The sequence below is a fragment of the Geotrypetes seraphini genome, chromosome 3, assembly GCF_902459505.1.
Source record: "Geotrypetes seraphini chromosome 3, aGeoSer1.1, whole genome shotgun sequence".
NCBI lineage: Eukaryota > Metazoa > Chordata > Amphibia > Gymnophiona > Dermophiidae > Geotrypetes > Geotrypetes seraphini.
The window spans coordinates 159,009,100-159,034,515 of NC_047086.1; the positions used below are offsets into that span (position 1 = coordinate 159,009,100).

General features: G+C 42.7%; 1 protein-coding gene across 2 annotated transcripts in view; it reads right to left on the reverse strand.

Annotated features, from left to right (window-relative positions):
* Positions 1-25,416, reverse strand: part of PEX7 (peroxisomal biogenesis factor 7) — a 244,241-nt gene that overhangs the window by 72,858 nt on the left and 145,967 nt on the right. For both annotated transcript variants that reach the window (XR_004538935.1, XM_033939454.1), the window contains exon 8: positions 14,921-14,976. Coding sequence is in view for 1 of the 2 variants with exons in the window: in XM_033939454.1 (XP_033795345.1) it covers positions 14,921-14,976 (56 nt within the window). In the remaining variant the exon portion in view is untranslated. The remainder of the gene's footprint in view (positions 1-14,920; positions 14,977-25,416) is intronic.

Genomic DNA, 25,416 nt, shown 5'->3' on the forward strand with positions numbered 1-25,416 from the left:
CTCTAGCATGTATTTAAATGCTTCTCAAATAGATACTATAATTAGATTGTAAGCTCACTGGAACAGAGAGGGAAATTTTTTCTAATGACTGAAAATGTAACCCTCATTTCTAAAGTATTAGTATTGTAAACCACTTAATACTCATGTACAAGCGGTATATCAAATAAAATAAATCCAATCCCAAAATAAAAAGAAGATAGTTTTTGGATCTACTATAAATCAGGAAAGAAGTATACACAACTTTATATAGGAAACTGGTTGAAAAGAATAACTTGTTACTTTTTCAGAGCTATCATCCATATTATCTAAAATTTAATATCCCTATAAGTCAATTTTTAAGGGTGAGGAAGATTTGCTCAAATTTAGATGATTTTAAAATTCAAGCTATGAGGCAAACTTGGTTCTTTTTGTTGCATAGGGCATTTTGGACCCCTGTTCGTTTACAAAAATTAGATAGCTCTAAGTCCAATAAATGCTGGCACTGTAATCTGGAACCAGGGACACTAGATCATCTATTTTATTACTGTCCCTATATCAAGTTATTTTGGAATTCAATCTGGACTCAAGTAAATTCTTTATTGGAAAACCATGTTACGCTTTCCTATGATACTGTTTTATTTGGAATGGCTATGAGGAAAGAGAGTCAAATATCGTCACATAACAACAAACTTTTATTAATTATGACAGGGGTTGCCATTCAACATATTACCAATAATTGGAAAAATTACAAAAATCTTAATTACACATTCTGGTGGAATTCGTTATGCTATATTTTTAAGATGGAAAGAGCAATAACGTTACAAAAAGGGAATTATAATAACTTTGCAAAGATTTAGGGGCCATTGGAAAAGTATTGTGATGAATAGGCATCAACTCTTTTCTTTTCTTTTTTTAGATTTATCTAGCACACTCAAGGGGGAGGGTGGATTTGGGGTGAAAGTTAAAAAGCTATGCTTATAATATATTGCATAATATAGTATAATGTTTTCTGGTTGAGAATTTGATAAAGGGTGGGTGGGTGGGGATTTTTATACTATTAGATTTTATGTGTTAGATATTACAGTGCTATATTGGAATTAATGTATGATACATTTTTGTGCACTTGTTATTTGAGTTAAAAATGAATAAAGATATTAAAAAAAAAAAAAAAATTAAACCTGCATATGTAACAAATAGATTTAAACAACACTGTTATCCAATTAGATCAATTCAGAGAGCTTATTTAAGAGCGAGATATACGCAACGAGAATTGTTGCTACAAGAGAACAGAAAGGAGGAGGTAGAAGAGGTTACCTTTTAATCAGCTGAGTGGTCAGTTATTTTGGATTATTAAACAATATTGGAATATATTACATCTATATCCTATTTTTAAAGTGTCTCCAATGCTTTCCTAAACAAGGGGCCGTACTATAAATGAATGTTTGATTTAAAAAAAAAAACAGGGATATCCAACTGATCAAATCAGATTATGATACGATATATTCCCATAAGGCTTGTGGTCAATGCCAATGGTGCTCCCAGACTTTGTCAGGCGCATCATGGAAAGACCCTACAACAGGAAAAACGTATTCTGCGAGATTTTCCTCCATATGTAAGAGTAGTAATATAATCTATCTAATTAAATGCCCAGGTGATAAAATGTATATAGGGAGACTGAGTAAGCAAATTAAAATTAGATTAACTGAACATAAATCAAGAATTATTAATAGAGTTACTCAAGATCCACTGGTTCAGCACTGGATAGATTATTATAATCACATTATTGAGGACTAGGTACTTTAGTTAGATTGTGAGCCTTCGGGACAGTAAGGGAATTTCTAAGTACCTATTTTACTTATAATTTTAATGCACCCTATTGTCTATTTTTCTGTAAACCGCTTAGAATCCTAACGGAGTTTAGCGGTATATAAGAAATAAATTACATTACATTACATATGAAATGGTGAGTTATTAATGGATATATAATAGGGTGGGAGGGTTGAAATAATGAATATAAATTAAATTTTCTGGAGCAAAAATGGATATTCTATTTAAATACAGTTACTCCTCAAGGACTGAATTTGGAACTTGATTGGATGACCCTTATCTAGATTGTAAGATAAATTAGGATTAGAGAATCGCTGTTTCCTTTAATTAAGTTGATTGGCTGAGCTTTAAATACTAAATAAAAGACAATGACGCCATCTTTGTAAAGCTGGGAAGGCAAGGGTGACTATGATGGCTGAGAAAGGTAGTGAATCAGATTATAATAAACTGTATGTAGAAAGCTCTGAATAAGCTGAATTTAATCCATACATCCTAATTGATGTTTTTTTACTCTGTAGAGGATTCATTGAAAAAGCGCTAAGCGAAACGTAGATTCTATGTTGGAGAATCTGCCCTGCCATTTAATCTCAGATGAGTATTATTTAAGGAAACTAATAAATAACTGTGCTTAATAAGTTTTCTATAGAATATTTTTGAACAGAATAATAATTAGATAATAATAACACAAGAGAAAAGTGAATTTGAGCAAATGACTAATGAAGATTCTGATGAATAAAAGCTTTACATTCAACAGCAGCATGGCTGAGGTCACTGTTCGAGGATCTAATCCATTTTAGAGTTTAAGATTTGAATGCTTTGAAGTGCTTACGGGTGATTTTGTGATAAATGAATGCTTCAGAGAAAAGGATTGAAGTGATTTTGAGGTAATGAGGAGTGGCATATACTTTGGGTTGGGGAGGGAAGGTTACGTTACTGGCACAAGCCCCTTTAAGAGGCTCCATCCATGTGTTATCTTTTTCTCCCCAGGAGCATTGGGCTGCTAAAACCAGCTCAAATCTTTCCACAAATAACAAGCTTGCAAAGTTAAATGCAAACTGTATCATTTGATTTCCATAATAATGAAGTATTCTGTGCGTTTTTCATCTCATTACTATGCATCTTCATTTAAAGTAAAACAACCTGTTAGGTGTCTTCAACTCGTGCTCGAGTCCTAGCGACTTGATGAATTGCAGATCTAAAAAGAAATTGGTTTTGTGCTAGTCCTGAAAGGTCCTCCAGCATCATTCACATGGTTGTTTTTAATGTGTCCAGCCATCTGATTGCAGGTTGCCCTCTTTGCTTGGTTCGTTCAATTTTCCTAAACATGATGTCCTTCTCCAAAGATCTCTCTCTTCTGATGGTGTGACCAAAATAAGACAGTTGTGATCCTGCTGAAGTTCTAATAAAATTTTTTTTTTTAAAAGACAATCATACCTTTATCATTTGGTCTTCGAATGACATTGCCAGTTTGATCTTTTCCAGAATCAATTTGTTAGTTTTTCTGGCAATCCACAGTAAAATAACACTAAAGGCAAATAACACAAATTTTTCCATGGGTTTTTTTTTTTTTTAATTATTTATTTATAGAATTTTATAATATTACCAAGCATATACATCTTGTACAGTAAAGTGAGATCAAACAACATACTGAACTAAATTTCCAAAATTAAGATATACCACAATCATAATTCAGTTTGAAAATAAAAATAGATAAAGTAATAATGATCTAGTTGATCACACACTAGTCCTCCATATATTGGATCCAAGATTTAAAGAGTAGGACAAATATAAATCAAATTAATTAAAGGAAAATCCATGTCTTACTACAGTGCGGGGAGCTAACCTTCCATGGGCGCTGTTATTCCTTTCTCAAGATGTTTCGCTGAGAGAAAACTAATCAGTTGAGACGGCTCTGTAAAAATATACTTCAATGATAAATATCTAACCACACATTTACATGGATATCTCAGAAAGAAAACACCCCCTATTTGAGTCACTCCAGGTTTTAGAAATTCTTTCCTTCTCTTTTGAGTCTCTCTAGAGACATCGAGGAGAATCTGAATATGATGTCCCAGGAAGTCTTTGGACCTATTTTTAAAGAAAAGTTTTAATATCCAATCCTTGTCTGGAGCCAAAGCGACAGACAACAAGAGAGTGGCTGGGACAGCCAATTCTCTATCCGATTGTTCCAGTATTGCGGAAATGTCCAATGATCTCTCCCGGGATTCCTCAATTTTTCCTTCTTCTTTGAATTGGGGCTTGGCAGGAAGATAATACACTCTTGTAAGAGGAGGTAAGGAGCTTTCAGGAATTTCCAATATTTCCATAAAATACCTTTTCACCATTTCTCTAGCAGAAGTTGACAAGATCTTTGGAAAATTTATAAATCTCAAATTGTTAATTCGACCATTATTCTCCTGAGCTTCCAGCTTCCTCCTGAGTATTATATTATCTTTAACCAGCAAATCTTGATTTTGTTTTAAAGATATTAGCTCCTTACTTGTATTTTGTGACTCTGTTTTTAATTGAGATATATCCTGCTTTAACACATTTATTTCTTCTTTTTGTTCTTTTAATTCCTTGTCCAAACTTTTTATTTGAGGATTTAAAGAATTCCCCAAATTCACTACCAAGTCCCATAATGCTTCAAGTGTAACTTTAGGGGGTTTTGTAGGTGAAAAAAGTTGTAATGGTGTAGTATCTAAATGTTCTGAAGTTAGCTTTACCTCAGTGAAGTCTTGTATTCCCCCAACCTCTGTTGTCCCGGTCGCAAGTCCTTGCAGAGAGAGCATGTCACTCTGCATTGTTATATTCGGCAAGCCCTCCATGCTAGCCTCTGGGAGCAAAGAAGCTACCTCCTCGGGTGCATTCTGGTCCCGTGGAGAGCTAGCTGCTTGCGGCGTCGGTTGAAGGGATGGCGTCCTGACGTCGGGGCTAAGAGTGACATCGAGCCCAGGGGATCTCACCACCGCGCTACTCTCCGGCGGCGTCCCTAGCGAGCTGGCACCCGACTCTTCTTGCTCCCGTTGTAGGCATCGGAGAAAATCATCAATAGTGACCGCTGGGGTTAAGGGTCGCCGGGAGGCTCCTCCGACGTTCCTTCCCCGTCTTTTCGGCATAGTTACAGGAAACTTTCGACGGTGTCCTCACTGCAGCAGATATGCAGCAGCCATCTTGGATCACAACTTTTTCCATGTTAAAGGATTACTGTTAAGATATTTTATTTTACTGTTAATTCCAGTCATTAGTAATTAGGTCTAACTGCATAAAATAGGATCTGTGCTCAAACAGGACGAGTTAGTAATAAAATAACAATTTTTAACAGTAACCTACACTGATCATGTCACTCCTCTTCTGATTAAATCTCACTGGCTCCCCATTAATCATCGCATTACTTATAAAATTTTACTATTAACATTCAAAACTCTTGATACTAACGAATCTCAATTCATTAGTAAAGTGCTTATTCCATATAGTGCCTCACGTTCTCTTCGGTCAACTAACCAAAAACTTCTACTAATTCCTTCCTTGAAAATTATTGGAACCCGTCGACAAGATATGTTTTCAGTATCAGCACCACAACTCTGGAATTCTTTACCTCTACAATTAAGAGATGAAAGTAATCTATGCTATTTTAAAAAGAACTTAAAAAGCTTTTTATTTAAGGATGCTTTTAGCTTGTAAATTGCTTTTCTAGCCCTTCTTCCTTCCTTTGCTTTCTTCCTTAACTTTCTCCCTCTTTATGTTTGTCTTTCTTTTTCCCACTGTATTACTCTATCAGTTTGCCAGTTATACTCATTGTGTAAACATTTTTAAAATATATTTATTGTGTAAATTATGTCTGGTTTTTTTTTGTTTTCTGTTTGTTGTTTTTGTTTTAATACTATGTTAAACTATATGTTACTTTTATATATTATAACTCGCTTAGAAAAAATTTTAATTGAGCGATTAATCAAATATAAATAAAACTTGAAAACTAGTCCCCTATAGCAAAAATCCTACATTATACTCTTAGGTCCTCTTTTACTAAGCTGCACCACTGAGTGCTGTATGGCAAATGGTCCGGCGCCCATTCAATTCCTATGGACGTCAGAGCATTTCCTTCTCCAGCCCATATTATTAGTCTTAGTAAAAGGGAGCCTTACTACATCTAAACCTGCCATTCTGTAATGCAGCTCAATGTGTGTCTATAATGTAGAAGCTATCTGCACAATTTTTTCCATTAGTGCCCCCTCTCTTTGGAACAGTATCTCAAATCACTTACGTGAAATAACAACTCTTGCCAATTTTAAGGCGAAGTTAAACACATTTTTATTCCTTGATGCTTATGTCCTTTTAAGGATGACTTAGATTCAGGAAAGGTTTCTACCTTCAGTTCCCCCTCCCTTTGTTCTTTCCCTTCAATGTTCTCTTTCTTTCTATCAATTGTAGTTCCAACCCTTCTTTCCTTTTGTTCCGGTTCGTCAATGTCTTTATAAATTGTCATTTCCCCTGGTTTGTCTTTGTTCATAAAGACAGTAAGTAAACGCAGGAGAAACAAAAGACCCCAATGGTTCAGTAAAGAAATTTCAGACCTAGTTAAACAGAAAAAAGACGCATTTATCACCTACAAACACTTAGGCAGAGAGAGGGCAAAAGAGGACTATCTAGAGAGATCTAAAGCTGTCAAAACAGCAGTCAGAGAGGCCAAACTCCAAATGGAGGAAGAGCTAGCACGGAAAATTAAGAAAGGGGATAAATCTTTCTTCAGCTATATTAGCGACAGGAAAAGAAATAAAGATGGGATAGTACGCCTGAAGAAATCGGACGGTAACTTTGCGGAATCAGATTCTGAGAAGGCAGAACTACTAAACCAATACTTCTGTTCAATATTCACCCGCGAAATGCCGGGAGCTGGTCCACAGCTGCAGAAAGGAGATAACCAGAAAGACCCGTTTCAAGATTTCGAATTTACGCCCAGTAGCGTCTACGATGAACTATCAAGACTCAAAGTAAACAAAGCCATGGGACCGGATAACCTACATCCCAGAATGCTCAGGGAGTTAAGGGAAGTCCTGGCTGAACCATTATCTGTTCTTTTCAATCTTTCCCTAAGCACAGGAAGAGTCCCCTTGGACTGGAAAACCGCTAATGTAATCCCACTCCACAAGAAGGGCTGCAGGACAGAGACAGCAAACTACAGACCAGTGAGTCTCACGTCTATAGTGTGTAAACTCATGGAAACACTGATCAAACAGAATATTGACACAATCCTAGACGAAAAAAAACTGCGTGATCCACACCAACACGGGTTCACCCAGGGAAGATCTTGCCAATCTAATCTGATTAGCTTTTTTGACTGGGTTACTAGACAACTGGACGCCGGAGAGTCACTGGACGTGGTATATTTGGACTTCAGTAAAGCATTTGATAGCGTCCCTCATCGAAGATTACTGAACAAGCTGAAATCGATAGGATTAGGAGACACTCTAACTACATGGGTTGGGGATTGGCTAAGCAGTAGACTTCAGAAGGTGGTGGTGAACGGTACCCCATCCGAAGCATCAGAAGTGATCAGTGGAGTGCCGCAGGGCTCGGTCCTGGGCCCAATTCTATTCAACTTATTCATAAGAGATATGACGCGGGGACTTAGAGGAAGGGTATCACTGTTTGCCGACGACGCCAAACTTTGCAACATAGTAGGCAGAAGCTTGTTACCTGATGATATGACACACGACCTACTGCTTCTGGAACAATGGTCGACTACTTGGCAGCTAGGCTTCAATGCTAAAAAATGCAAGATAATGCACCTGGGTAAGAGAAACCCGCGCAGAACTTATGTACTAAATGATGAGACCTTGGTTAGGACCACGGCGGAACGCAATCTAGGAGTGATCATTAGTGAGGACATGAAGGTTGCCAATCAAGTGGAGAAGGCTACCTCCAGGGCAAGACAAATGATGGGATGTATCCGCAGAGGTTTTGTCAGCAGGAGACCTGAAGTTATGATGCCGTTGTACAGAACCATGGTGAGGCCTCACTTGGAGTACTGTGTTCAGTTTTGGAGACCACACTACCGAAAGGACGTGCTGAGGATCGAGTCGGTGCAGCGAACGGTCACCAGGATGGTCTTGGGGCTCAGGGATCTCACGTATGAAGAAAGACTAAAGAAATTGCGGCTGTACTCACTTGAGGAAAGAAGAGAACGGGGAGATATGATTGAAACGTATAAGTACATCACGGGACGCATCGAGACAGAAGAGGATATCTTCTGGCTCATGGGACCCTCGACCACCAGAGGGCATCCACTGAAAGTCAGGGGAGGGAAGTTTCATGGCGACTCCAGGAAGTACTTCTTCACCGAAAGAGTGGTGGATCATTGGAACAGACTCCCACTCCAGGTGATAGAGGCCAGCAGCGTGACGGATTTTAAGAGAAAATGGGATACTCATGTGGGATCGTTAAGGGAGTAAACTCAGGGGGGAGGGATACTTGGAATGGGCAGAGTTGGTGGGCTTTAGCCCTTTTCTGCCGCTTTTTTCTATGTTTCTATATTGTATTTTAATTGGTGCATTGTTTTGGCATTTTTTGTACACCGCCTAGAAGCTTGATTAGGCGGTATGAGAAATTTTAAATAAACTTGAGAGAAGGTATTTACAGAAGGAAAGAGGAGAACCATGTGTTCAGGTCAGCAAAGAATTTCCTGGGGGAAAAATATATGCACAAATAGCATTCTAGTGCACATTGAGCTTAGATACGGAAATACTGAGTAATCAAATTTAAAATCCAAATGCAAAACAAAAAAATAAAATAAAATCTATGTGCATACTTTTACAGGAAAAATGTACCTAAATGAAAAGCAAATGACTCCACATAATTTGACCCTATATCAATTTTCAAAGGGAAAGTATGTGCATATGTTCCCTTAGGTACCCTATGCAAAGCCTGTAAGTAAATAGTAAACACAGACTTTTTGCTCTACTGTAGACAGTTAAAACTCTTCTTCTTCATCACATAACCAGTTATCATAGATGTTATACACACAGAGGGAAAACACACGGCTATAAATGTTTTCTGTCGCGACCTGGGTGGGCTCTTCACAGGTGCATCATTATTCTGCACCTCCAGGAGGAGGGGATAACACAAATTTTATTTGCTCCCCCACATCATGGGAGTCACAGTCATAAAAGGATTGAAAAGCACTGCTCTAGACCAGGGGTGCCCAAAAAAGTCGATCGCGGAGCCCATCCCGGGCTCTGTGATAGACTCGCATTGCCTTCGCAATCTACCGGGCTGATCAACCTTCCTCTTTGACATCAGAATTGACATTGGGGAGAGGAATGCTGGTTGTCCCGAAGCTTCAGCGTCGAGAAGAATGGAGAGCTTGGGGCGGCGGTGACTTGGGGTCCATTCCCCGATAGCGGCAGCAGTGGCTTGGGGGAGGGCAGGAAGAAAGGGGGAAGGCAGGGAGACAGAAAGAAAGGGAAGACAGAAAGAAAGAAGGGAAAGAAAGGGAGGCAGCGAGACAGAAAGAAAGAAAGAAAGAGGGCTTGGAGAGAGAAATAAAGAAAGGGAGGCAGTGAGACAGAAAGAAAGAAGGGGGCAGGGAGAAAGAAAGAAAGGGGAGGGAGCAGGGAGAGAGGAAAAAAATATTGGGGGAGTGAATGAGGTCTGGAGGAGAGGAAGCATATAGCAGGTTGAAAAAAGGGAAGAAATATCGGATGCACAGTCAGAAGAAGAAAGTACAACCAGAGACTCATGAAATTACCAGACAACAAAAGGTAGGAAAATGATTTTATTTTCAATTTAGTGATCAAAATGTGTCTGTTTTGAGAATTTATATCTGCTGTCTATATTTTGCACTATGGCCCCCTTTTACTAAACCGCAATAGCGTTTTTTAGCGCAGGGAGCCTATGAGATTTGTGAGCAGCGCAGGGCATTCAGCGCAGCTCCCTGGGCTAAAAACTGCTATCGCGGTTTAGTAAAAAGGGAGGGGGTATATTTGTCTATTTTTGTATAGTTGTTACTGAGGTGACATTGCACAGTCATCTGCCTTGACCTCTTTGAAAAAATCCAGGAATATAAATACACATTTTCTCTGTGTACAGTGTGCTTTTTTTAATTTTATTGTTGGTAGATCTTTTTGACTTGGTCATTTTAAAAGTAGCTCACAAGCCCAAAAAGTATGGGCACCCCTGCTCTAGACTGATGTAAAGGAAATACTCAAAGCTGAAACTTACAGGCTTCCTTTTTCTAATCTAACCTTTCGCCTTTGATAAGAACATGAAAAAAAAAAAAAACTGGGCAAATCCACAGTGCCTGCAGTAAGAGATGACATTTTGAGAAATAGCTTGGATATTCCTCATTTCCTGGCACTCCAGTGTGGGAGGCATGAACTCCCTCATCTATTCAACCTGACAGTGCAGAAACGGGGTTTCCCACTGAAAGGTCAGTGCACAAAATCAGCAATTATTTCCCCCAACATAATGCAATGCGTTACCAATGGCTTCAATGATCCAGGATCGAAAAAATAAGTAGAGCACACATAAATGATAAAATTACCCAAATGTCTGGAAGATTTATCACTGCGATTTTCCCTCTTCCTGTTCTGCACAGGCCATTTAAAGAAACTGGTCACAGGCTCACAGCCCTTTCTTTCTGGAGTTCTTCTTAGAAAATGGTGCTCTGCAGAAAGGCCCACAGCTGACACAGGAAATTAAGCTCAGTCACATAAATAATGCACCTACCCCCCTGCACCATATGATATTCTATTAGGAACATATTTTAGATGTAAATAAAATTAGGCAATTTATGTCAGACAGAATGCTGACTTGGAAAAACCAGGAGGTATGCTCACGGACCCTGCTGCACTTAAACTGAGATTGAATTCTTCACTTGAACAAGAACAATTAGCAAAGTGTTATATCACAGTATGCCAAAAAATGGGAATGACAATCACATAAAAATGCTGCAGCAGTGATCTGAGGGGACTCAAAAGCCAGTGAGCTGTTAACGCAGTAAATCAATATGCAATGCTAATTAATCTTAGGGAACCCTGCTCATCTCACCCAAGCACAAGATTTATCATTTCAGAAAAATGTACAGGAATTCTCCTTTTCAAGTCTGATGGACATCGCGACTAAATAGAATATAACCAGCTTTTAGTTATTTTGAAGACAATCGAAAAACAAAGGGAAACATTTACCACGCAGCCAAGTCTGGCTGTGAAATCCCACTTTAGCGTAATACATAATAGCACATAAAGATCAAATGGCTCATCCGGTTGAAATTCTCCCTCTCTGGTTTTCTACCGTTTGGTTATGAAAATCTAAATTTCCACAGTTCAACTAATACCAGCCTACTCCAATCCATTCATCATCCTTTCCTCAAATCTGCTATTATTTTTTTATTTGTTACAATTTTTCAATATATATGGCACTATCAATCAAAAGGCAATTTTAACAATGTGGGGGAGAGTGTAGCACAGTGGTTAAAGCTACAGCCTCAGCACCCTGCAGTTGTGGGTTCAAACCCACGCTGCTCCTTGTGACCCTGGGCAAGTCACTTAATCCCCCCATTGCCCCAAGTACATTAGATAAATTGTGAGCCCACCGGGACAGACAGGGAAAAATGCTTGAGTACCTGAATAAACTCATGTAAACCGTTTTGAGCTTTCCTGGGAGAATGGAATAGAAAATTGAATAATAAATAAATAAAAATAAAATATATATTTTAAAGAAAAAATCACTGTATATGACTTGCCAAAGATAATTGCATAGCTGAAATCACTTCCCATGTTTCTAAATTAAAGACCTTAGGCCTTTGAAAAGGAAATACATCCATTCCAAAACCCTTTAAGGAAATCTGAGTACCTGAATCCAATACACTAAATTCACTAAGCAAACCGATTGTGTTCCAATCGGTTTGTGACCCCTTTGCGACCAGATTTCCTTCTTGCCCAATTCATTAACCTCTCCTGCAATCAGCTTCAAATCCTTGCATGCATGCATGCAAAGTAGGCAAGGACGTGATTCACCAAACAAATTTGGGACACCGATTGGGCTGGCTGATCAAGAGAAGAAGCGATTGCTGGAGACCAGTTGCACACGTCTCTGACAACTTTCCTGCTCCATTGCCGCCCTGCACTCTGCCCCAATCTTCAGTCTTGGGGGGGGGGGGGGGGGTTTCCCTGCAAGCAACAATGGAAGCCTGTCCAGTCCCGATCTTCCAGCCCTGCTTTCTCCTCTATGTCCTCTCTGCTCCGAGCCCTGGATCTCTTGCCGCCTTCCCTGCAGTGCGAGCCCGCAGTTTTAAAGTAGGGCTGCACTGCAGGGAAGGGTGGCAGAGAGTAGGGCATGACCAGCTGACAGTGTTGACGAAAGGAAAGAGGCTGCTGCCGCCGGGGTGGGGAGAGCTTAAGGGTTGAACTTAAGGTTCAGCCCTGAAAAAATTCTACTCTCTGCCACCCTGCCTGCCTCCTGTGTTCAAGCAGCAAGCCTGCTGAGTCTGTGGGGAAAAATGCCGCCTGACTCTCCTGCTCTCTGCCACCCTTCCCCACAGTGCAAGCCCGTGGTTTTAAAGCGGGGCTGCACTTGCAGGGAAGAGCGTCAGAGAGCAGGAGAGTCTGGGCAGCAAGAGTAGGGCTTGGCTGGAAGGGAAGAGCAGGAGAGTTGGCGCGCGTAAAAAACCCCAAACAAACCAGCAAAAGAAAAACCCAAAACAACCCGGACACAAAACGCATGCGCAGACCATCTGCAAGGAAAGCACCTTCTCAGGGAAGCGTTCCTCTGATCGCCCTAATTTGAATTTGTTCATGTTGTGAATTTGTCGGGCCTGCTGGAATTGGCCACGGATTGCCCCCCGGAAAACAGGTTAGTGAATCTAGCCCTTTGACTCCAAGCTGGAATATTGCTGCAAACTTTCCACCAGTGTTCTTGATGACTCTCCCAATTCCACCTCAACCGTCTATTCTACGCCTTCTTCGCAGCTTCTTCATTTCCTTTGTGGAACCTTTTAGTGCTATTTGGATTTTGTTGTTTTACCTCCAGGGATAAGCAGCGGCTTTCTCCAGGTCTAAACGAATAATGGTAAACTTTATAATAATACTTTGAGTTGTACCTTCAGGAATTTGTCCAAACCTTTTTTTAAACCCAGCTACATTAACTGCTTTTACTGCAACAAGTTTTAGAGCTTAATCATGCACTGAGTGAAAAAGATTTTCTCCTAATTGTTTTAAAGGGCAGTTATTCAACCTATTTCTTTTTTTTAATCCAGGTAAGATGCAAGTGAGTAGCTCATTATCATTCACCGTCCTCTCTCCCCTTTATAACGAAGTTGAGAACTAGCCTTTTGTTTTCAGATTTGTACAAAGAGCATATGCCATAAATACCAACATTAAGTATAAATTAGAGCATGACAGGGGGACAAATTTTTCCCCATCTCCGCAGGAACTCAATTTCCCCGTCCCGTCCCCGTGAGTTTTGTTGCTATCCCTGTCCCATTCTTATAAACTCTTGTCTTAACTGCACAAGCCTCAAACACATGATTTTAAAGTGTTTGAGGCTTTTGCAGATGAGGACAGAGCTTGCAGGAATGGGGTAGGGACATGAAAAGAACTCAAGGGGACGGGCCAGGAAAATGAGTTCCCGCGGGGGACGAGGAAAAATTTGTTCCCGTGTCATTCTCTAGTATAAATATAAAAGTAAGATATCAGTGGTGGGAGCTGAGGGATGGAGCTTGGTTGGTTTGCTTACCTTTCCCCCACAACCAAAAAAGGTGTTCTGCGGCCCTTGGAACAAATTATGTTGCTATTGCTGCCTTCATCAAAATATACCACAATTGGCCAGATTATTATTTAGCATTGCTATGAGAAAATATTCCCAACACCAACTGTCAATGCAAACTTCTTATAAAGATATGTTTGGTTTTGAAGTTTTATAATCCTAAAGAACCCTTAACAAGAGGAAGCTTACACAATACAACATCTCATACCAAAAAGATTAGCCTATAGATAAAATATGTAAAGTAGAGTGACAAACCCCTTCAAAAAAATATAACAAATTGTTAAATTGTAAAAGTGTGCAAGAAGAAGTTCAGTATAAGAACTGGATCCATCAGATTAGTAAGCAACCTTAATGAAAACTATTTATGTTCTTGACAAATCCAAAACTTCACCTCACTCTACAAGAAGAGGAAATAAGTCATTCTCTTGCTAAATCTCAAGACTGAGATAGCTACCTCTGATATGCTAGTATCTCTGCAACAAGGAAGAAAAAGAAAAATAAAGGAATGAATTACCTGATGCTTTTGGTTTGTCTTACTTCTGAAAAGATTAGAAGATGATGGAACACTTTTAATGTAAAATTTACAACATATCAGAGGTAGCTATCTCAGTCTTAAGATTTAGCAAGAGAATTACTTATTTCTTCTTCTTGTAGAGTGAGGTGAAGTTTTGGATTTGTCAAGAGTTGATTGACCTCACTTTCATCTTCATACACTTGTTGAGTGACAACTATTTATGTTCCCATTACTATCACCACTCTCCTGGTCTCCTAGTGCAGGGATGGGCAACTCCAGTCCTCAAGGGCCAGAATCCAGTCGGGTTTTCAGGATTTCCCAAACGAATATGCATTGAAAACGGTGCATGCAAATAGATCTCATGCATATTCATTGAGGAAATCCTGAAAACCCGACTGGATTCCGGCCCTTGAGGACCAGAGTTGCCCACCCCTGTCCTAGTGTATTGTGATGAAACAAACAAATTACTATTGTAGTGGGTTTATACTTTTGACATAATGAAAGATAAATGGAGGCCTCTAGTATCACTTCAAACTTACTCCTTGTTTTCGATAGCGGTTTTTAGTGCAGGCTGGCACGCTGAATGTTCCGCGCTGTTCCCGATGCTCATAGAACTCTATGAGTGCTGGGAGCAGTGCGGAGCATTTAGCATGCCGGCCTGCGATAAAAAACGCTATCGCAGTTTTCTAAAAGGGGGGGGGGTTAATTAGGCATACCTGACAGACAAATGTCTTCCCTAGTATACACATAAATAAACTTTTTCTTTTAAATCATTTCTACGACTGACAAAGACTTCCTACAGATGCACAGCCAGTAGGCAGGAAAGACAGACTGTACCTCACGGTGAAGTCATAGGAGCAGGAGGCCAATATGGTTCCATGAAAAGGTGAAAACTGTAAGGAAAATAATGAATTGGTGAAAAAGAAAAACAAATATAATTTGGAAGCAATCCAGTATATTTACTATACAAACAGCTACTTTCTCTCCACCCATAAATAAAAATAAACCAAACGAAGATAATTTGTTTCCAAGATTGCATTGCAAGACAAAATATAACACAGGAATAAAAAGAAAATGCTTTCATTAACAGCTGCTATGCCTTCAGCATCGTGTGAAATGAGTTCTTTGTCATAGTTTCTGGGATTTCATTATTAGAACATGGTGATGCACAGTAGCTATGAAAAATACGAGGACTTCTTGATGTCACTTTATATTAAGATACTGCTACTGATGCCTACCTACTTGAACAGAATTTAAAACCTCACTGTATAGGAGAATAAAAAAAAGATGATTTCCTGTTATCTTTTTTATGACTAATGAAATTAACTCTAAAAATTTTAGAAGCAGGCAGGCGCTCTAATCTTCCATTATATAAATTCATTCTATAACAGATACCCCAAGTAACTAATATCTCTGTTCAAAAACATGCTGCTGTTTTCGCTCAGCAACAGAAGTGTAGAAGTTGATAAATAGCAAAAAAAAAAAAAAAGGTAGGTAAATCTGCTAACAATTCCATCTCTAAAAATTATCAATACTATGCGCAATAATATTTTCTCTGTTATCGCCCCCACACTCTGGAATTCAACACTGGTTTACCTGCAAGAGATCCACACGTTAGATAATTTCAAGACCTGCTTAAAAACCATGCTTTTTAAAGATGCCTTTGCAGTATGATTGGCTTTTTAAGGACAACTTAACCGATCATTAGCCCAGTCTCCGTGGCAATTATAGCAGCTCACAAAATGGAAAAAAAAATTTAGTGCTCTTACCTCTTGTTTTTTTCCTTAATTGTTCTTTCCTTTAACTTATTGTAATTCTACCCTTCTCCTTTTGTGTCTTTTTAGTTTGTGAGATGTTGTACTCGTCTTTATTGGACATTAATTAGCTTTTAATTTTAATGTGTCTGTATTACCCTGTTTTTTTATTTTATTGCAAAGTCGCTTTGTATATTTGAAAAGGCAGGATAACAAATTTTTAATAAACTTGGTAAAGGGTGGTAGGATCTGAGGAGTGGCAATTGGAGGGGCTGGCTGCAAGAGATTTAGGAACTTGTTAAAAACCTTTTTTTTTTTGTCCAGGCATTTAATTGAAAAGAAGATCTATGAGCTTTCTGTATCATTACTACAGGGTGATATAAACCAGTGTTTTTCAACCGCTGTTCCGCGGCACACTAGATGTTGCCTGGTGTGCCGCAGGGCCGCCGGGCCCGGAGCTGACAGGGGGCCCGAGGCAGGGGCGCCAGTAGCTCGCCAAGGCAAAGTGAGTCTATCACCCAGGACTCACTTTGTCTTGGCGATCTAATCTATCGAGCAGATAAGTCTTCTTCTCCCCGACGTCAATTCTGCAGTCGGAGAGGAAGTTCGGGCCAGCCAATCGCTGCCTGGGTGGGCGGAACTTCCTCTCCGATTGCAGAATTGACGTCAGGGAGAGCATGCGTCAGCGTCGGCTTTGGGGCCTGTTATCCATTGGTGGGTCCTGTTCCCCGATGGCAGTGGCAGTGGCTTGGGGAACGGCAGGGAGAAAGAAAGAAAGGGGGCAGGCAGGGAAACAGAAGGAAAGAAGAGAAACAGAAAAAAAGAAAGAAAGGTCAGGGAGAGAGGAAGAAAAAGTTGGGGGAGGGAATGTGGTGTGGAGGAGAGAAAGCATACAGGCTGATAGAAGGGAAGAAAGATTGGATGCACAGTCAGAAGAAGAAAGTGCAACCAGAAATCACCAGACAAGGTAGGAAAAATGATTTTATTTTAAATTTAGCAAAGTGGAGGCAGTATTATCACAGTTTTCAAAGGAATTTGCCCAAATAACTTAATAGTTAACTGGGTAAATTCCCAGAGATGAAAACTTCCCTTCACTTACTATGCACAGTTCTGAATTTATATCTGCTGTCTATATTTTACAATATGGTCACCTTTTACTAAACCGCAATAGTGGTTTTTAGCGCAGGGAGCCTATGAGCGTCAAGAGCAGCGCTGGACATTCAGCGCAGCTCCCTGCGCTAAAAACTGCTATTGTGGTTTAATAAAAAGGATGGAGGGTATATTTGTCTATTTTTGTATGCTATAAAAACCAAATACAGAGAGAGACTGAGAGCTGTTGACGAAGAGCTACGTGTGTGTCTTTCTTCGATTCCAGCCAGAATATCAGCTTTGTGTTCAGCCAAACAGGCCCAGGTTTCGCACTGAATAAAGTATTTTATAATTTTTATAATTTTTATTTTGTAATAAAGTAATTATAAAATACTTTCTTTGTGTTTATTTGATTCCTATTCAAGAGAATTACTTTATATATAGTCAATATAGGCAGAGAGTTAAATTTTTTAACATTTTCTAATGGTGGTGTGCCTCGTGATTTTTTTCATGAAACAAGTGTGCCTTTGCCCAAAAAAGGTTGAAAAACACTGATATAAACAACGCGATATTTGCTTCATGTTCATTTGCTCAACTGACTATGAATTTTTTATTGTAAACCGCCTAGGTTTTAGGTGGATAATAAATATTTTAAATAAATAAATATAATTGGAGAGTCAGAGAAAGGTGGTATGGAGGAACGGTGTCCATAGGCAAATGCTTGCATTACTGGTTGCAACTCAGCTTCTGTACTATGACTTACTTCTCTAAGAATTGAGGGCAGAGGATTCCTACAGCAGAATAAAAGTTTTTATAAAGGATAAAATGTGTTGGCATCCGGAATCGGTAAGAAATGGTCAACTAGTCTACTGCCACACTTTTCTAGAAGGTACATTGTAAAAAAAAAATATATATATACAATGTACCTTCTAGAAAAGTGTGGCAGTAGACTAGTTGACCATTTCTTACCGATTCCGGATGCCAACACATTTTATCCTTTTTATATATATATATATATTTTTTTTTTTTTTTTTTGGGGGGGGGGGGCATACCACCATTTGTTGAGCATATAAGTGTGGCAGTAGACTAGTTGACCAAACACAGCTGCATCTAATCTGATGCCACAGTGAACTTTATGAACTGCTGCTTAGTTCCTATGTAAGCTATTCTGGAATTTCTGCAGAGGGACAAAGGAACAAAGAGAAGATTTTATAAAATACAACAATAAAAAAAAACGGAATAAAGATAAGGACAAAAATACAGGACACCCTCCATGACATATTCCAAAGGAATCTCTACTTCACCAAGCTTCATTTCCCAGACACTTCCATCACTGATTCTAAGGATTCAAAAAGAAGTGAAGTTCAAAGGAATACAGTAAAAAATGAAATGGTGCCTGCAGCAGCAGATGTATGCCAAGAAACCTGAAGCCCAGTATATGTATACCTCTGCAGTCATTTACTATGTTATTATGTTATGTTTGTGGAGTTCTGACATTGCTGTGTCATTATACTCAGCTTGGACACCATAATACAGAAAAGAACATGATCTATAATCAGCCTAAGAGGTCTCAAACCATTCAAATTAAACCCAGTATCACAGAGGATTGCTTAGTCTTGAGGATGTTTTCATATGCTAGGAATCTGACTAACCTTGGATTCCCCTATGGCTAGAAGCAATTGCAGCTCCCAAGCATTCTCCCTCCTCCTTTCTACCACAGCTTTGTTTAATTTTAGCTGAGGTAAAGATGATGCCAACAAGGTTAATGCTGTCTGACCTCTTGGAACTCCTGCTCTGACTGGTTCTGCCACAGAGGCCAAGCGGAGAGTCACTGATCTCAACATGGAGGTGCATAAACATTCCTCCGGATTCAGTGAGTCTCCATTTATACTGGAAGCTAAACCATCTTCATTGTGCTCTCCAAAAACCTTTAAAAAAAACAGGATTTTAGGGGAAAGGGGACAAAGATCCTAACTGTAGAAACAGTTAAAAATAGCTTTTGAAAAATCTCCGATTTTTCCCACACGTGCATTGAGCTGGCGTTAGTTCTAGCCATGTAGCGCGGTAATTCTGCACGCACTAAAAACGCTATTGCAGCTTAGTAAAAGGAGCCCTTAATTTTCCCCACCACCAAATTTCCCTGTCCCACCCCAACCCACCCGACTACTTTTTCATGCCACCTGGCTGGAAAAAATTTCTGGGGCTTGATGAGGTTGATTTTTCTTTGGTAGTTCTATGCGTCTTCACTGGCATAACCAGCGATCCAGTATATTGATGTGCTAGGGAAATGCTGCTGCCTACTTCAGCTCCTCTCAGATCCAGCTGTTCTAGGAGAGGCCCTTTGATTCTAATCACTCAGCCAATTCACTGGGATCTTCGGGCTGACAGTTGGACCTCCGTGGACCGACCCTCAATCCCCCAGATTTCTCATGAAAAAGGGTAGAGACAAAACACAGCCAGAACCATGAGTGCCCTGAAGGAATGCTATTGGTGCCTAAACAGCCTGCGCTCCAGTCCCTGACCAAATCAAAGGGGCGAGAAAATACCAGGGAAACGGACTCTGAGCTCCACTAATCTTCAGCAGGCTGGTTGAAACAGGTTCCCAAAGCCAGTGCTCCTCTTCATGCAGGGAGAATAGACCCTTATCAAAAGGAATCTCTGATTTCACGACAAAGACCGCAACTAGAGCGAAAAGCCACGAAACTATCACAAAATAAAAAAAGAAATAAACCAAGCAGATCAGAAAACACAGACTCTTTGAAGTAGGAGGAGGTTTCGAAAGCTGTGATTGACATTAGAGAATGACACGGGGAAAAAATCTGTCCCCGTCACCACCCCGTCCCCGGCCCACCGTCCCCTTCACTGCCCCGTCACCGTCACCGCCATCCCCTTCACCGCCCCGTCATCATCACTGCCATCCCATTCACTGCCCCGTCACCGTCCCCGCAGCATCCACATAAGCCTTAGTACTGCAATATTGTAAAATGATGTCCTACCTGTTAATTTTCTTTCCTTTAGAAGCAGCAGATGAATCCAGAGACAAGTGGATATAGCTCACATCGACCAGCAGGTGGAGATAGAGAAACTGATTTACAGTTGGCCTTATAGCCTGGTGTTCCTCCTGTTGAATCAGTTATGCATTTTGCCCCAGCATCCCAAGAAAGGAGCATGAGCATTCAAACCAAAGGAAAAACTTCATTCCAGTGATAAACCTTCCAATCAGAAATGTAAGAAAAAATAATCACCAACAATATCCTAACCGAACCTAGAACCCAATAGATCAAGAGAGAGAGAGAGAAACCATCTGGGTGGGGCTCTGGATTCATCTGCTGCTTCTAAAGGAAAGAAAATTAGCAGGTAGGACATAATTTTACATTCCTTAGCAAAGCAGCAGATGAATCCAGAGACAAGTGGGATGTAGCAAAGCAAACTCAAACTGGGTCGGAAGCCAAAGTCGCCTCTGCAATAACCGAAGCGCCAAAATTTGCCTCCGCACAGGCCGCCACGTCCAGACGATAATGCTTTGAAAAGGTGTTCCCCGAAGACCAAGTAGCCGCTCGGCAAATTTCCTCCAAAGACATACCACCGGACTCCGCCCAAGACGTTGCCAATGCACGAGTTGAATGAGCACGAAGTTGTTCCGGCACGATCTTCCCTGCCAACAGATAAGCCGACGCAATAGCCTCTTTACCCAACGAGCGATCGAAGCTTTAGACGCAGCCATACCCTTGTGTGCACCTGCAAATACCACGAAGAGATGATCTGACCGGCGAAAGTCGTTAGTCACTCCTAAGTAATGAAGAATCATACGGCGTACATCCAGTAGCCGTAACAACGCGAAACGCGTCCCCCAATCCTCCTTCCGAAAGGCCGGGAGGAATAAACTCTGGTTTACATGGAACGAAGAAACCACCTTAGGAAGAAAGGACGGCACCGTCCGCACAGACACTCCAGCATCCGAAATGCGCAAAAAAGGATCCCTGCAAGAAAGCGCCTGCAGCTCCGACACCCGTCTTGCAGACGCCATAGCTACCAAAAACACTGTTTTTAACGTGACATCCTTCAGAGTCGCCGCAGACAGAGGCTCAAACGGAGCCGCCTGCAACCTATTAAGGACCAGCTTCAAATTCCATGCTGGACAGGTGCGCTTTACCGGCGGACGGATATGTTGAACCCCCTTAAGGAATCGCACCACGTCCGGGTGAGAAGCTATCGACGAGCGAGACACCCGGCCCCTATAACAAGCAATGGCCGCCACCTGAACCTTTATCGAGTTATAGGCTAATCCTTTAGATACGCCCTCCTGCAGAAAAGACAGAATAGCCGACAGAGATGCCTGGAAGGGCGCAATACTCTGCTTCCCGCACCAAGTCTCAAAAACTTTCCAAACTCTAGCATAAGAGGTAGAAGTAGAAATCTTCTTCGCTTGAAGAAGAGTGGCAATTACCTGATCCGAATAGCCCCTCTTTTTCAACCGCGACCGTTCAATAGCCAGGCCGTAAGACCAAAGTGGGCCGGATTGTCCATGGAGATTGGACCCTGAGTCAGCAAGTCCGGAGTCACCTGGAACGTCAACCGATCGCCCGTCGAGAGTTGAATTAGATCCGCGTACCAAGGCCGACGCGGCCAATCCGGAGCCACCAGGATCACCCTGCCCTGAAAGAGAGCGATGCGTTGTAACACTCGACCTATCATCGGCCAAGGGGGAAATACATACAGAAGGGAATTCGGAGGCCATGGGAGAGCTAACATGTCCACCCCCTCCGAGCCCCTCTCTTTCCGTCTGCTGAAGAACCGAGGCCGCTTTGTATTGCGGGATGAGGCCATGAGATCCATGTCTGGAAGCCCCCACCGAAAGACCAGCAGCTCGAACGCCCGTGGAGACAGCTCCCATTCGCCGGGATCGAGAAGATTCCTGCTGAGGAAGTCCACTTGAATGTTTTCGTGACCCGCAATGTGTGCTGCTGACAGAAGCGGAACATGCACCTCCGCCCACTGAAACAGCAGCATCGCCTCTTCGGCCAATTGAGGACTCCGAGTCCCCCCTTGACGATTGATATATGACACCGCCGTGACACTGTCCGAAAAGATCCTGGTCGGATGGTCCTGAATCATGGACCGAAACTCCCGTAGCGCAAGCCTTATAGCCCTCAGTTCTAGCAAATTGATTGAACACTGGGTCTCCTCCGAGGACCACACCCCCTGCACGGAAGCTTGCCGGCACTGAGCCCCCCATCCTCGAAGACTGGCATCTGTTATAATCACGACCCAATCCGGCGTCGCTAGCGGCATGCCCCGGAAAAGATGGACCTCGTTTAGCCACCAGTGCATGCCGCGAGCCACCCGAGGACTCCATTGGAGCCGGCGACTGTAGTCCAGAGAAGCCGGGGACCACCGAGAAAGAAGCGACTTCTGCAAGGGCCTCATATGGAACCGCGCCCAGGGAACCACTTCCAGAGTCGCCACCATCGAGCCCAGAACCTGAACATAATCCCAAACCCGAGGTCTGGGCGACCCGAGAAGACCCCGAATTTGAGACTGTAATTTCTCTCCCCGTTCCCGGGGTAGATACACCATTCCCAGACCAGTGTCGAACCTGACCCCCAGGTGCACCAAAGACTGAGAAAGGGACAGAGAACTCTTGGGAAAGTTGACGATCCACCCCAGCGACTGAAGGAGAGAGATTACTCGTTGAGTTACCGACACACTCTCCTGCCTGGAAGACACGCGGATCAACCAGTCGTCCAAGTACGGGTGTACCCGAATCCCTTCCTTGCGCAGAAAGGCAGCCACCACCACCATTACTTTTGAAAAGGTGCGAAATTGATAATGCTGGCCGAGGATCGCAAACCGCAGAAACCTCTGATGCGGAGGCCAGATCGGAATATGGAGGTACGCCTCCTCGAGATCGAGGGACGTGAGGAACTCTCCCGGCCGTACGGCCGCAATCACCGAGCGAACCGTCTCCATCTTGAAATGGCGAACACTGAGAACTTTGTTGACTCCTTTTAGATCCAACACCGGCCTGAAGGACCCCCCCTTTTTTGGTACAATAAAGTAAAGGGAATATATGCCGCGGCCCACCTCTTCCGGCGGTACCGGCACCACCGCCCCTAGATCCAGGAGAATCTGAAGAGTTAAGCGGACCGAGTCTCCCTTGGCCGCCCCATTGCACGGGGATACCAAGAAAGAATCGGTGACGGGAGAGGCGAATTCTGACTTGTACCCTTCTTGAATAATGTCCAACACCCAACGATCTGACGTGATCTTGGCCCACTCCGCCCAAAATGCCGACAGGCGTCCCCCTAATGGAAAAGCAGAGGGGGCCAAGACCCCGTCATTGTGGAGCGCGACTTGCCGGGGTACGTGCTGGCTGACCTGAAGGGGGTTTCGTCGTACGAAAGGAACTCCTCTGCCGACCCCTAGGTCTAGAAGAAGAGAAAGAACCATACGCGGAACCGAAGAATGGTTTCCCGGACCTGTATCTCCTCACTTCTCTGAAACGAGGTCTAGATGACGAGGACTTCAAAGGGGGCCTAGGCCTATCTTCTGGTAATTGCTGAGTTTTGGTATCCCCAAAATCCTTTACCAATCTATCTAACTCATCCCCAAACAATAAACCCCCTTTAAAAGGGAGTTTCACCAGTCGAAGCTTAGAAGCCGCATCTGCCACCCAATGACGAAGCCATAAAGACCTGCGAGAGACAACTGAAAGCGACATCTGTTTAGCCGAAGCGCGAATAATATCATATAAGGAATCTGCTAAATAAGCCAAACCTGACTCCAAATTAGCCAGTTCCGAAGGGACAGAGCCCCCGGACTCCATCATATTATCCGCCATCACTTGAGACCACTGCAGACAGGCTCTCGCCGCATAAGAGCTGCAAATTGCGGCCTGTAAAGTAACTGCAGCTACTTCAAAAGATAACTTCAGGGAAGATTCAACCTTCCTATCCTGGGCATCCTTTAACGTAACCCCCCCTTCTACTGGCAAGGTCGTCCGTTTGGTAACTGCGGCTACCAGTGCATCCACCTTAGGCAATTTAAATTTCTCAAGTTCGTACGGGTCCACCGGATACAAAAGCCACATGGCCTTCGCTACCCGTAAACCGGCCTCCGGCGTATCCCATTGTGCCGAGATCAGCTCCTGCATGGCTTCATGCACTGGAAAAGACTTAGGCGGCTTACGAGTACCTGCCATAAGAGGGTTACCCGATACTTTCGAATCTACTTGAGAGATGTTCAAACCCAGCAACGCTTTCGAAATTAAGGAAGAAAGTTCTTCCCTATGGAAAAGACGGAGCGCGGAAGGGTCATCCACTTCCCTACTCGGGGGATCCTCCGCTTCCCCCTCCTCTACCTCACCTTCCTCCAAAGACTCCGGAAGGGAAAAAGGGGAAACTACCATAGGTTCGTCCGCGGACGTGAGCCTGCGCTTTTTAAGTACCGGCGATTTTACTGGAGAACTAGCTCCCTTCGCCGTCTCCCCAGCATCCACTTTCAGGAGAACAGCAGAGGAAGAGGGCACAGGCAGAACCGGCAAGTTCACCGAGACCGGATGAGCAGGCTGACTGCTCTGCAGCATGAAAGCCCTATGCATCAGCATAATGAACTCCGGTGTGAACGAGCCCAGGCCAACCGCTGTTGAAGTACCCTGTTCGGCGCCGGAGAGCGGAGCCCCCGCTCCCTCTAGCACTTCCGACTCCCCGCCCCCTGCCGACCCCCCCTCAGCCGTGGAAGCACCTCGCCGCGAGGCCGAGCCGACCGCGAGGGGCGGGGACGTCGAGCGCGCTTCTCGGACGCGGGAAATGGCCCCCTCACAAGCCTGCAAAAAAGGATCCTCAGCCGGTGCCTCTAAGCACCCGGCTGAGCACAATCCCGCCGGTGTTCGACGCTTCCCACAGCGTGAACACCGCTGACGAGAATCTTCTGCCATCACGACGACGCCCCCCCCAACCGGACCGGCACTCGAGGCGGCAAACAAAATGAAAGAAAGAAAGCAGCAATTTACTCACCACACTCTCAGCCCGCCCCCCTTCAGTAAGGATAAAGCTGGTAATTGATCCTGAAAGCTACCTCAAAGGGCACAGCTCAGCACAGGAAGGAGCGTTTTTTTTTGTTTTTGTTTTTAAACTGGAATGAAGAAACCAACGCTGAGATCAGGAAAATCCCTCAATCACTCGGAGGGGAGGGTGGAGAAGGGACCTGGGAGGGCCCAGGTGTAACTCCTAAAGCCGGCACCACTCAGCCAGGCACCCCGATCCTACTGAAGAGCCAAAGGCTCAACAGAGGAGAAGAAATGGTCACCAGGCACCGTCAGAATCCAGGAGCTAGAGAGATAGCTCCACCCCTGCTGGGAGATAGAGCAAAACTGATTCAACAGGAGGAACACCAGGCTATAAGGCCAACTGTAAATCAGTTTCTCTATCTCCACCTGCTGGTCGATGTGAGCTATATCCACTTGTCTCTGGATTCATCTGCTGCTTTGCT